The sequence below is a fragment of the Felis catus genome, chromosome B3 (assembly GCF_018350175.1).
Source record: "Felis catus isolate Fca126 chromosome B3, F.catus_Fca126_mat1.0, whole genome shotgun sequence".
NCBI lineage: Eukaryota > Metazoa > Chordata > Mammalia > Carnivora > Felidae > Felis > Felis catus.
In genome coordinates, this window is record NC_058373.1 from 33,406,503 (window position 1) to 33,420,719 (window position 14,217).

The following is a 14,217-nucleotide window of genomic DNA, read 5'->3' on the forward strand; positions in this document are numbered from 1 at the left end:
GACTTCCTATTATGAGAATAATTAAATCAGCACTAGATTATTTCTCCTCACTTTTCTTCTCTTCCACCACCTGGTTTTATACTTATGTTTTGTAGTATTTATACTTTGTATTTGCTAGAAAAGTATGTAGCTGCCTATAATAGAAAACTAACGCTGTCTTTAAAATTAAGGCTTTATTTTTTTCATATAACAAGAATTCTGGAAGGAGGTCATTCTTGGCATTGTTTCACCAGCTCAACAATGTCATTAAGGACTTAAGCTTTTTTCTACATTTCTGCTATGCCATCCTCAGATGCTGGCTTCTGACTTCGTGCTTGTCTCTTCGTGTTTCTAATATGACCTGCTGCAGCTCTAGCCATCACACTATCATTTAAGGCAAAATGAAAAAACTGGGAGAAGCGCCAGGAGTGTTTGTAAAGCAAATGCATATTTTCTGTAACTCCACAACATATTTCCTCTGATGTCTCATCAGCCACAAATATGTACTATGATCATCTCTAGCTATAGAGGACGCTGGAATGTGACTAATTAGGTGGTATGTTACTATTTAAATAAGTTTTCTGTTCTTATAAGAAAACTCTAGTTTTCTTCACATAGATCCTTCACATTTGTGTTTATTCTTATGTATTTTCTTTATTGTGATAAGCTTTATTGCTACATTTTTCTACTGGTTAGATGGCTAATTTTTAATTTAGATGTTGATTTTTGAATGTTGACTATATTGTTTTTATTCATGACACTCAAATTTTTAATTTAGTTCTGTTAGTAAACTGGGACAGTGAGGGGGAAGAGAAGGATGGAACCACTGATACTCTGGAATGAGGCATCAGGACTGTCTCTGCCTTAGACCCTACTGCAAAGGCAGGCCCTTTGAGCTAGCTTAGCCACTCAGGAGGGTCCAAAGAGGAGAGTGGTGGAGCAAATACCTTCTCTAGGGGTAGAAGAACTATAGCACTTTCCCACAACAGAAGGATGAGAAAGAAAAGCATCACAGGTTAATACCGTGTTTAATACTATTGTTTTCATCTACTCTCAGAAGAAGAACTTACAGAACAGCTTTTCAAAATACTCCAAAGAGCAAATGTAACAGAAAAGGAAATAAACCCTTCCTTTAAAGCTAGATGATGGACCTTTTCTAAAACCTAGAGTTTTATACAAGGTTTTCAAATAATTAGCTGAGCTCTTAAGAAAACCCAGAGGTGATATTGGGTATAAAGTTTGAAAACAGGTGAAATTTCCATGTGTAAGAAAATGTGGAAAGGAATGGTTATTACTCAAAAAAAGAATGGAGTAGCAAAAAGTAAAAGAGGACAGAGGAAAGAAAGGAGAAAGGAAAGCCAAGCATTTATGACAAGAGGCTAGAGTCCCACGAACAAAAATGGCTGATTAAATTTTGTTTTTCCTTTCTACCTTTTAATAACAGGCTGCTGTAATATTATTCGGTTTACAGAACCTTTGGGAAAGTCAGCTTTACACTAAAGACTTGTTCGGGGATTCTTCTCCTAGATCAAGTTCTAGTTGTCATTTTTCTTTTTCCAGATTGAGCTCGTTCATGTTTTACCAATTCCAGGGGCTTTCCTTTAAGCCCCTAGACTGAATTGGGCTGAGACTTCTGTGTGCTATGAGAATTCCAGAAACCTGTTTTTTACCCTTTACTCTTATTGTCTCTGTCCCCCTCTACACAGTGAACTACTTATTAATGTTCAATAACTCTTTTATAATTTTTTGATGGATGGGTGATGCATGGGAAGACAGGTATGAATACAAGAAAATGCAGGTTACAGGTTTCCAAACCAGTCAAACGTTGGATACTTTCACGGTTGTAGACAAAATTGTAATGGAGATGAAGTTTGTCTTTACCAGTGTCCCACATTTCTTCTTACTGTTTCAGTATGCCCGCCCCCCAGGTAATCAGCCCCTTCATCCTGACGGAAAGCTCACAAAATTCTCCCCCCCCCCCCCACTACACCTTCCCTTTGCAAAGTTTCTTCTTTCTCCTCTGTCATCTATCAAAGCATCTGCTTAGTCACATTTGGCTATGTAATTATCCAGTTGATTTAAGTAACACACATTAAAGTATGGCCAAAATTTTAACTATCCTCTTAGAGAATTTGTACTTTAAGGCAGGCATCTGTTAATTCATTATGCTGGGAGGAATATCTTTTAATGCTTCCTGCCCTGTTCATCTTCTTCTCTCTCCTGGTTCCTTATCTAATGTTCCAGAAAGTGAAATATGTGGAGTGGAGATGGTATCATTTATTGAAGCCACTTTTAAAGATGACAAAATTAAGGGTCATAAAATTTGACTGACTAGCTAGAGGTGCAAGCAGCCAGCACTAGTGACTATTTAAGGAGCTAAGAGTGGATTTTCATGGTGAACTACTAATATTTCCAACCAAAAAACTAGCTTCCAGTTTCAAAGGCCACAATCTCTTTTGTGAAACTGTTTAAGGCCTCACTGAAATTCCCTGAGTCTATGTGGTAGACTCTGTCAGAGAGTCTCAGGCCTTTTGCCTTTCTCTTTTTTTCTTCCTTTCTAGTTCTTCCAAATAGTTAAAAACAGTGGGATTCAGCTACATTTTTAAATGAGGTATCTAAATAAAAAAATAAGGAGTTGCCAAAAGTAGCCTTGGAGGTAGAGAACTGAATTTAGTTCCTCTGACTAGACTAAGTTACTTGCTAAAATAATCTGGGGTCATACGAGCCAATGGCCAAAGGAATAATTTCTCCATTGTTTATCATTCATGGCCATAAAGAGCACTAGAGGAAATCTCAGAGTCTAGCTGGTTCAATGAAGGATGTTAGGCCAGAGAAAGTTAAATGCTTGCCAAAAGTCAGCCTAATGAATTAGAGAAGTAAGGACCAAAAATGAGAGTTTGAATTTCCAAACTGAAAGTTCTTTCAGTCCCACTGAGGTGTGCCATTGTGTGGTCATGGAAATCTGGAAAGGTTTGGTGGCCTGGGCATCTCATCTCCTGCCAACCTTTCCCAGTCACAGCACACAACACTAACATGGAAACTTCCTTTAATAAGCTTTGCATTTCTTTCCTTGTGAGCCTTACATTATTCGTGCCTTTGCCCTAACCCATACAAATGGCTTGCTTTCATCCATAATACCACTTGCTCTGTGAAGGAGGTGTAATCCAGGGTGGGGGGGTGGGGGGTGGGGCGGTTCAAAAGAATAGTCATACTATTATATCAGAATTACTTCTGATACTCCTACCACACTTCTTACAGACCCAACAAAACATCTTTAAGCCTTCTAGGGTTTGTTTGTTTGTTTGTTTTTAATATCTCTGCTCTCACTACCTTGTATCTAAGATTAATTTTTTGTTTTGTCATCCTCATTTTTCTCAGCTGAATCTCTGTCCTCATAATTCCAGTTTTTGGTCATTTTGTTTTCATTACCCTGAAGGCTATTGCTTGACATATCATCAGCCACACTCCCAATTATCTCTGCCTCAGGCCTTGGCTCTACTGTGTCAATTGGTTCTATCTCAGTAGCTAACCTTGTAGTTATTAACCCATCTTTTATTGCTGATTCACTTCCTATCTCTGTCTCTGTGTGGGTCCCTGACTCAGCCTGGACCTCTGGTTCAACCTGACTTTCTAGCACTTTTTGGGTTACTGTCTTTGTCTGAGTCGCTTTCTCTGTGTAGACACTTGATTGTGCCACTGAACCTGACTGCCTTTCTGGTGCCTGATTCATCCACGTAGAAACACCTACATTTGTTTCAGTTAGCCCCCGGTCTACTCTGGCCGTATTTCCTATTCTTGTCCTTGTTATAGGAATCACAAAGAGATTTTGATCTGGAGAAGTAGCCTGAGAACTTATGTGATTGAGTCCAGAGAGGAACCCTAGAGAAAAAGAAAAGGTCAGGGTCAGTGTTGTGGATTAGTAATAGATAAAATCTTAAGTCATCAAACACCCCTGAGGCACTGGCTTAATTATAATAGAATTTGCTTTACAATACATTTCTGAATATCCTGTTCATTATCTTTAAGGAGCTGAGATTCAAAACATTGATCCCAGCTTTTCTGTAGTACGGTATTTCCCAAGGGGTATGCAAGCCAATTCATTGGGGCACAGGCAGAAAATAGTAGTTAATTTTTGCATTTATAGCAAATTTTGTTTTCAGTTCCATTTTTGAGTATATTTTACACTGTAATAAATATATGAATGACATAATACATGTACATATTTTATAAATAAATGTGTCTTTTCAGAATGCTTGCTGAAAAGTGTTTTACTAATAGGGTGTGTGATGCAGTGGTTTGGAGACCATTGTTAATTAATGAATAAAAATAAGTATGTGGCTTAGCAGGATTAAAGGTGAAATGTTACACAGGCAAAACTCCTATATTATATCTCTGCTTTATATTAGTAATATTACAGAGGAAGCTTTATTTTGGAGATCCATTAAGGTGGAGAGGTTATTTAATATAATAAAAGGAGAGGGGAATTTAAGAGATGTCTTCCGGAAGGACAGAAGAACTATTCATAGCTCAGTTAATGTCTTTTCCTTCTTTACTTCCTGAATCTTACTCCCACCTGTGTAGGGACAAGTATCATTTTAGAAAAAAAAAGTTTTCAATTGGAGGGACTTGCTATTAAGAATTGTTCACTGACATTGGGGCGCCTGGGTGGCGCAGTCGGTTAAGCGTCCGACTTCAGCCAGGTCACAGTCTCGCGGTCCGTGAGTTCGAGCCCCGCGTCGGGCTCTGGGCTGATGGCTCAGAGCCTGGAGCCTGCTTCCGATTCTGTGTCTCCCTCTCTCTCTGCCCCTCCCCCGTTCATGCTCTGTCTCTCTCTGTCCCAAAAATAAATAAACGTTGAAATAAAAAATTAAAAAAAAAAAAAAAAGAATTGTTCACTGACATAGAAATAACTCTTGTAGAGCCCTTCCAAATTATGAGATTCTAATATGTCAAACATACAACCAAAAGAAAGCAAAAGAGAGGGGACCAACCATGTAGAAATTTCTTTTCTGTGCCTTCACTGTTTAACAGGAGGATTGACTCACCAACTGTCATGTAGAAGATACTGCCCCACCAATTGAGGTGGTAGGCTAATAGGAAATGGGGCTCCAAGACGTTCCTACTGTACAATTTCACTTGCATCAGGTACAAAATGAGGCAGAGGAGTAGGCAGGTGCCTGGGATCAGAATGAAAGCTATCACTACCCATCATAACCCTCCTGCTGCCATCCCTCCCATTCCACCCTCTTCCCTCTCTTTGCACTTCCTTGTCACCCTCAACCATCTCAATTATGCCATGGAGGCCTATTACATGGCAGTGTCATGGGAAGACCCATTTGGCAATTAACTAGAATGAGAGAATGAAGAACTTCCGCTTTGACTGGAATAAGGTTATTAAGGTGGAGCCTATAAATAAGACCACTAGAACAGGTACTAGCTAGCTACACTGAAATTTGTCTTAGTGCCACAAGGGCCTCCAGCCTATGATATCTCCTCTACTAGTCCATCAGATAACAACTTCTAGAGATGTTTCCATTGGATTAGGCATAGTTTCTTCAGGGTCCCCTCTTTAAAGGCAATAGCCCCATAAGGAGTAAAAGTTTACCAAAAGCTTTCTTCCCTATGGGAAGAGACACTGTCCTATGATGGCAGTGTTCACGTGAGGTAGGGAATGACTTGGTAAAATAAGGAGAAATGGCCCAGAAGGGGAAGACGTAGAGGGACTCCAGGGACAAACTTTTCCAACCTCATCATTTTGTACCTGAGATGAAAGAGAAGATGGACATGCCCAGATCTATGTGGGTTTTGTCTCCTGGCCCTTTGGTGAGAAAGGTGCTGAGCCATATAATGATAATGAGGATGATGAAGGCAGAGATGAGGAAGAAGGCCCTGGAGTATTGGAGGTAGTCTGCCAGGAGAAGTGGAAAAGGAGAGGCTTGGCTGGAGAAGAGGTGACCTGCCCTCTAATAAGGCTAGATAGGGTCTAGGGAAGGGACTGAAGGGCAGAGGAGGACAGAATTAGCACTTGTCTTACATCTAATGGAGTCAGAGTAAGGAGCCACCAAGTGGGTGGCCTCACAGGCACCAGTAAGGACCCTCTTTCCATCTCCTCATTGACATGTGGAATTCCTTTAACAAGGAAAGAAATAATTTATTCCACAATGAGAGAAAAGTTGAAATTATAACCTTGAGAGGCATATTATGAGGTAACTTTCATATTAAGATGCAAATTACTACTATTCCCCCCCCCCCCCCCGCCGGGAAGTTGTGAGTGCAGAGGAAGGAAAAAGAACAAAGTCACTAGGCATTAGCTTCCAATAATTAAGGAGCTGTGGCTTTGAAGTCATTGGAGAAGTCTAGTGAAGACAAACTGGGATAAATTTACCCTGTTTGGAGGAGCTGTCCTTACATGCTTGTGAATCAGGAGAAAAGAAGGGGTAGAGTTGTGGGAAGGAGAAAGGGAGAGAGGCAAGCTGTAGGGGATCTGAGCAGATCTACCAAAGGAGGGGGCTCTAGGCTCTGGAAGGCACTCACGGGGTGCTTTTGGCACGTGGCTCCAGCAGAGATCATGGTGGCACACAGTCCAGAGCCCCGCAAAGAGTTTCTTCTTGTCTTTCATTACCATGAACCGCACCCAATGTAAAGGGAACAAGCACATCAGCAGGACAAAGATAAAGCCCATGAGGCCAGCACAGAACATGCGAATGTAGCTTTGGGTCCTCTCCAGAAGCTGTCGCTGGTGTGATGACATAGAAGAGAAGTGGTACATGCGGTAGGAGAGAATTGGCTGTGGTAGGGAAGGGAGGAGGACATCATGAAAGGAATGTCATCTCAGGCATCTCCATCTCCACTCACAGAAAAGACAAACCCTGGGTCCTCTACTGGATGGGAACTCCTCCTCCCTCCACACTTCAGGGTCTTTTGCTCCAGAGCCTCCCACAACTTGTAAATATATTCCTTTTTAACTGTCCCCCATTAAAAAAAAGTTGGGAGTGATCTTTGCCTCTCCTGCCTTGACATTTCCCCCATGCCGTACACAAGCTGCTTCCTGCAAAAGGACCCCACCACTACCTAGCTTACAAAGGCTCCCTCACCCTATATGTTGGGTAACCCAGGATGCTGGAATTGTAAACTCTGTGTAAGGGCATGGCATTTCCTTCCCTTCTCTCCATCCTAGTTTCTGGCTCATTGCTCTTCTCAACCGCCATAGAACCTAACGCACTCTGACCTAACACACTTTCCTGCCCCTCCCCCACCCCAGGAAACAGAACTAACAGGAAGTGTACAGTGTCTCTGCCTCATTTGCCAGATCTAGTCCAATCCCTTCCTCCAATCCAGATATCTGTTGAGTTTCAAACACCTAGCAAACTGCCTGACAAATCCAGGTTTCTTATAGACACACCAAACCCAAGAGGTCTTCGAGAGCTCTTTTCTTTTCATCCTACACCCCCTTCCTATGTCCTTTTTTTGTTTCCCACCATTCAATCATACCATATCCTGCCAATCCCAACTCTCTGATGCTTTCAAGTCCATTTTGTTTTTCTGTTTCCTTTTTCTTAGAACATCTTGTTGTCATCTCTGTCCTAGATTGCTATAACAGCCTTTTACCTGTTACTTCTGCTACAAGGCTTCAGTTTATTCTTGACAAATTTGCCTCTAAGATGCAAATCTGATGTGTCTCTCCTCTGTTCTGATTGCACTCCACTGCTATGAGGTAAAGTCCTAATTTCTTAGCATGAATTAGCTAAACCCAGCAAGATTAGGCTTCTGCTTCCTATAGGACCTCATTCAACCATTCAATACCTCCTCTGTGCCAGGTGTTGTGTTAGGTACTGAGGGTGTAGTGATGTGTTGGATATCTTTCATATGTCCCTTTGGATCCAACTCTTCATCCTTGTCCTTGTTCAAGAAGGCTGACTGATATGGACTACATCAATGAGTTCCCTTGCCATCCAGTCTCTGATTAGGTTTAACCAATGGTAGATATGGGCAGAAGATCAGAGGTCCAGAGATCTGTGTGTTTATTCCCTGGTTCCCTCCTTACCAGATTGCAGAGAGTTGTCTGTGTTCTTTTACCTAAAGTAGAGCTCCTCACAGGCAACCTTCTCCATAGAGCCACCCTTTCTGTTCTGTTAACTGCTCCTTTCACTTATGTGATCAGGCTTAGGAGTCATAATGACTTTTCACTGATGGTTTCCCCAAATCCTTTTCAGTTCAAAGGGGACTTTATAAATAGTTCCTTAACTCTCCCTATTAACTAGTTTGAGCAAGCCATCTGTTTCCTGCTGAACATGGTCCTTATTGTCATGAAGTAGAAAGCCGAGCAACGTTTAGGCCCATTCTCTCCCTCCATGTTATCTTGTGCTCCAGACAACTTTATTTTTCTTGCAGTTTCTTAAACCCATCTTGGTCCTTCCTTTGCACATGGTGCAAATGGTATTTACCTTGCACATGGTATCTATCACACTTCCCACTTTATCTTTGTCTGAGTTAATATTAGTCAAGATTCACTTTAATCTAACCCTTTTGGGGAAGCCTTCTCTGAATTCAACCCTCAGTCCCAGACTTTGTGATCCTGCAGCAGCTTGTGCTTACTTCTTTCATAACCTTTATACATAGTATTGTAATTTGTCTATACTTCCGTTTGGTCTGTGAACTTCAGCAGCAAGGACTTATCCTTGTATACTCAATGTCTAGCAGAGTGCTTGGAATATAATGATTCAGGAAATGCTTATTGATTGAGTGAAACTAAAAAAGGTAAAAAAAAAAAAAGAGTGGACTTCTAGTTTCTAGTGTGGCATGCAAGGAACTTGGAGGTGGCCACTCCATTATAACAACAAGCAAAAAGCTAAGCAAACTGAAAAATCAACAACTCTTCTTAGGTTCGTCAGAGAAATGAGATCATAAGGCAAACTGTGGCTCTCAAAATTGGAGAGATAGAAAAACAAATACAGAGAATCACAACTTACTAGTATATAAACCCCTGCAAGAACCAATATGAGGATAGGAAATTTGAACTGTAGTTGATGAATTGCTGGAGGTTCAGGGTGGACAAATCTGAGAGATTACAAACTCTGGGTGTATCCAATCTTAGGGACATCCTTACAATTTAGTGAGTTTTACCTCCAGCCCACCTTGATCAGGTTTTCACAGTGAATATCAAAGAAAAGTCCCCTTACACTTCTGGAAGAAGGAGGAGAAAAGGAACCATTTTGAAACATGCCAGAACATTCTGTTCATCTTAACAAGGCCTTCCCTAAAGAGAAACTGTCTTACCAGAACCTAAACTATTGGAGTTTTATCAGAGCTTAACCAATCTGGGGAGAAGGAAATACTCAACTCCAGCATGCCGTAACATTTCATGGTATACTCACTCCCCCATCCTGTCCCACCTAAGGAGGGGAAACTCAGAGGTACTTGTGAATTTCACAGAAGCTCAGATCAGGAACAAGCTAGGAATGTCCTTTCTCGCCACTCATTTTCAACATCATACTGGAATGTAATAAGACAAGAAAAGGAAATAAAATGTATAAAAATTGAGAAGGAAGAAATAAGACTGTCTTTGTTTACAAATGGCATGATTGTGTAGAGAGTCCAAATGAACTGACAACAACAGCAAAAATTCTTGAAACAATAAGTGATTATAGAAAGGTTAATATACAAAAGTCAGTCATTTTATGTGGTGCCTCACTGGCTTAGTGAGTAGAGCATGCAACTCTTGATCTCAGGGTTGTGAGTTTGAGTCCCACAATGGGTATAGAGATTACTTAAAAAAAAGTCAATCATTTTCCTATATGCCAGTAATGAATGAGTAGAATTTGAAGTTAAAAACACAATATAATTTCCCCAAAATGAAACACTTGAGTATAAAGCTAACAAAATATGTACAAGATCTATATAAGGAAAAATACAAAACTGTAATAAAAAACCCCAAAGGGTTAAATAAATGGAAAGATATTCCTTGTTCTTGCGTAGCAAGACTCAGTATTGTCAAGATGTCAGTTCTTCCCAACTTGATTTATAGATTCAACACAATCCCAGTCAAAATCCCAGCGAGTTATTTTGTGGACACCAACAAACTGATTTTAGTGTATATTAGGCAAAAAAAAAAAAAAAGACAAAAAAAAACCCCTCCTAGAATAGCCAACACAATATCGAAAGAAAAGAACAAGGTCAAAGGACTGACACTACCCAACTTCAAGACTTACTATATAACTATGGTAATCAGGACAGTTGGTACTGGAGAAAGAATAGATCAATAGAAAAGAACAGAGAACCGGAAATAGACTCACATAAATATGGTCATCTGATCTTTGATACAGGACAAAGACAATACAATGGAGCAAAGATAGTTTTTTTCAACAAATGATGCTGGAACACCTGGACATCCACATACAAAAAAATGAATCTAGATGCAGACCTAACACCCTTCCCAAAAGTCAACTCAAAATGGGTTATAGACCTAAACAAAACACAAAACTATAAAACTCATAGAAGAAAACATAGGAGAAAATAGGTAACACTGGAGTATGGCAATGATTTTTTAAATACAACACCAAAAACACAAGCCATAAAAGAAATAATTGATAAACTGACTTCATTAAAATTAAAAACTTCTGCTCTGCAAAGACATGGTCAAAAAATATGTGAAGACAAGCCTCAGACTGGGAGAATATATTTGCAAATGACACATCTGATAAAGGACTGTTATCCAAAATATACAAAGAACCCTTACAACTAAGAAATAAGAAAACAAATAACCTGATTTAAAAATGGAGGAAAGACCTGGGGCGCCTGGGTGGCTCAGTTGGTTGGGCCTCCGACTTCAGTTCAGGTCACGATCTCACGGTCCATGGGTTCGAGCACCGCGTCGGGCTCTGGGCTGATGGCTCAGAGCCTGGAGCCTGCTTCCGATTCTGTGTCTCCCTCTCTCTCTGACCCTCCCCCGTTCATGCTCTGTCTCTCTCTGTCTCAAAAATAAATAAACTTAAGAAAAAAAAATTAAAAAAAAAATGGAGGAAAGACCTGAAAATCACTCTCCAGAGGAATGTAACAGAGATCAGAGGTGCTACAATGTATCAAACGATGTCCAGCAGTCAACAAAAAAATGACTAAACCTGTGAAGAAACAGGAAAATATAATCCAGATTCAAGAAAAAAGGCAGTCAAGAGTAACTGACCTCAAGATGATCCAAATGTTGTAATGATCACAAAAGGACTTTAAAACAGCCATTATAAATTTTTATAAGGACTGAAGAGAAGATAAATGCATAATGAATGAGTAGATATGGGATCTCAACAAAGATAGAGAAAATATTAAGAGAAAAAATAAATGAAATTCTGGAACTGAAAAATACAATAACTAAAATTAAAAATTCACTGTATGGATTTAATAGTAAATTGGAGAAAGTGGGGAAAAAAGAGTCAGTGAACTTGAATGTAAGTTAATGGAAATTGGCCAATCCGAAGAACAGAGAGAAAAAAATGGAAGAAAAATAAAGTCTCAAATTCCAATTGGACCATAAAAAGGTGAAATTAGAGTCCTGGAATAAATTGAGACTGGGGCAGAAAAATAGCAGCTGCAAACTTACCAAATTTTATGAAAGATATTGATGTATGGGTCCAAAAGCTGAAAGAAACCAAAAAAGATAAGTACAAAAATCACATCTAAACATATCATAAATTGCTGAATCCAAAGATAAAATCTTAAAAGCAGCCAGAGTAAAGCTACATGTGACAGAAGATCAATGATGTATATCTGATTTCTCATCAGAAATAATGATAGCCCAGAAGGCAATGGAATGACTTTTTCAAATATGTATAATTGACATATAACACTGTGTTAGTTTTAGGTATACAACATAATTATTTGATACATGAATATATTGTAAATGATTACCACATTAAGTTTAGTTAACATCCATTGCCATACATAGTTATGCTTCTTTTCTTGTGATGAAAACTTTTAAGATTTATCCCCTTAGCAATCTTGAAATACAGAATACAGTATTGTTAACTATAGTCACCATGCTGTACATTACATCCCACAACTTATTTATTTTATGACTAAAAGTTTGTGCCTTTTGACCACTTTCAGCCATTTCACTGATCCTCCACCTCCCACCAATCTGTTCCTGTGTCTGTAAGTTGAATTTTTTAAAAAAATCCACATATAAGTGGGAGAAAAGATTTGCAAAATATAGCTGACAAAGAACCTGCATCCAAAATATACAAAGCACTCGTACAACTAATAATGAGATAAACAGCTTAGTTTTAAAAATGAACGGAAGAATAACCATACTTTACAAAGGTAGATATACAAAGGGAAAATGTAAATGGCGTCAAAGAAATGTAAATTAAAACAACAGTGAGATACTGTTTTATGCCCACTCAGAATGGCTGAATTTAAAAGGATTGACAATAAATGTTGGCAAAGATGTGGAACAACAAACTCTCATATATTGCTGGTGGAAGTATAAAATGGTACAACTGTGGAGAATGATTTGGCAATTTTAGAGTTATACGTCTATACCCTATGACCTGTGATTCCTCTCTTAGGTATTTAAGAGATTTGTAAACTTATGTACACAAGAGACCTTTACATCAATGTTCACAGCAGCTTCATTCACAATAGCCCAAACTGGAAACAACCTAAATGTCCCTCAATAGGAAAATGGATAAAGAACCCTGGCATATTCATATAATTGCATAACTAATCTGCAATAAAAAAGGAATAAACTGTACATAAACATAAATGACTCTCATAGATGTTATGTTGAGTGAAAGAGACGGGACACAAAAAAGCATATATTTCCATTTATATATATTTCTAGAACAGGAAAAATTGATCTTGATCTTCCTCCACTCTGACACTCAAAACTTTTCTTCTCTTTGGGGCGCCTGGGTGGCTCAGTCCGTTAAGCATCCAACTTCAGCTCAGGCATGATCTCACTGTTTGTGGGTTTGAGCCCTGAGTCAGGCTCTGCGTTGACAGCTCAGAGCCTGGAGCCTGCTTCGGATTCTGTGTCTCCCTCTCTCTCTCTGCCCCGTCCCTGCTTGTGCTCTCTCTCAAAAATAAATAACAAATAAATAGAAAGACACTTTTTTCTTCTCTTTGTCTACATGAACTTGCTCTTCCCATCTATCTGGCCTCTTCCTCCACTATGCTTCTCTGTGACTACTGCTCTGCAGCTATATTGGCCATCTTTCTCAGGAATGTCCTAAACTCCTTCTTCTAAATGCAGTTTTTCAGATGTTCTTTCTTCTTCTGGCCAAATGCTATTCTTCAAGTCTTAGATTAAATATTACTTCCTCAGTGAAGGCTTCCCTGACACTCCACTTCAGCCTGGATTGACTAATCCCTCAATTATACACTCACAATCTTTCTATACCTTTCTTCCTTAGCGTTTAACACAATTGTTAATTAGGTAATTATTTGTTTTATAATGCACCTCCTCCACTAAATTATAAGCTTCAGAGAACAAGGTATGCATTTATTTTGTTTAGCTGCCAGACCTATTGTAGATACTCAATAATATTGTTAAATGAAAGGGAAATGAGATAAAAGGAAAACAATGTGGACCACGTTCTGAGTGGTGAACCTGATGTGGACATCATATCTAGATGGGTAGATCTGTCTCAGTAGCCCAAGAATGAGATAGGCTTCCTCCTCCTTGTATGAAATAGCAAAACTTTCCTAGCTTTGCCTGGTAGAATTTTCTCAATGGTTTTTGAGGTACGAGGCAGGTTCTTATTTTTCTGGCTCATCTTATTCCCATTATGATTGATGGAATCTGAACGTAATGCCCCAAATGGCATCAATACTTTCATTTCACATCTTTTCATCTTAGGATGTTAGGGCTGAACACAAGATGGCAAAGAGGAGTGTTTGGGGCCAGATATTGTATAATGTGGTAGAAAATAGGGTGAATCTTTATGTGTGGAGTGGTTGCAGATGGAATGTCAATGCCCTAAGTAGTGGTATTCTATTTCAACCAAAGTAGATAGTGTCTATTTGTCAACAGGAAAACTACACATTATCTTGCTGTCTATTTGTCAAGAGAAGAGCTATATAGCACCTTTAATTTGGATTGCCTTTCTGGGACCTAGTGCTAGTCAGTTCCTTGGCTTACTAGTAGGTATTCTACAGACATTCTTAGGTCTAGTAGCAGGTGCTGTCAGTGCCCTGCCTGTATCTCTTGGGCCTTAACACTTGAGTGTTTTCTGGAAGCCTTCGAAT

General features: G+C 39.3%; 1 protein-coding gene across 3 annotated transcripts in view; it reads right to left on the reverse strand.

Moving 5' to 3' along the window:
* Positions 1–3,008: 3,008 nt before the first annotated feature.
* Positions 3,009–14,217, reverse strand: part of TMEM202 (transmembrane protein 202) — a 36,468-nt gene continuing 25,259 nt past the window's right edge. Inside the window, exons 2-7 of one of the 3 annotated variants that reach the window (XM_045059055.1) lie at positions 11,570–11,607; positions 9,354–9,471; positions 6,514–6,766; positions 5,741–5,887; positions 5,025–5,156; positions 3,009–3,858 (exon numbers count right to left, since the gene is read on the reverse strand). In XM_045059055.1, the coding sequence (XP_044914990.1) occupies positions 3,323–3,858; positions 5,025–5,156; positions 5,741–5,887; positions 6,514–6,748 (1,050 nt within the window). In that variant the 5' untranslated portion in view covers positions 6,749–6,766; positions 9,354–9,471; positions 11,570–11,607 and the 3' untranslated portion in view covers positions 3,009–3,322. Of the gene's footprint in view, positions 3,859–5,024; positions 5,157–5,740; positions 5,888–6,513; positions 6,767–7,073; positions 9,282–9,353; positions 9,472–11,569; positions 11,608–14,217 lie in introns of those variants that run through there. The other 2 variants (XM_023255084.2, XM_019832089.3) reach the window with 2 other exon arrangements.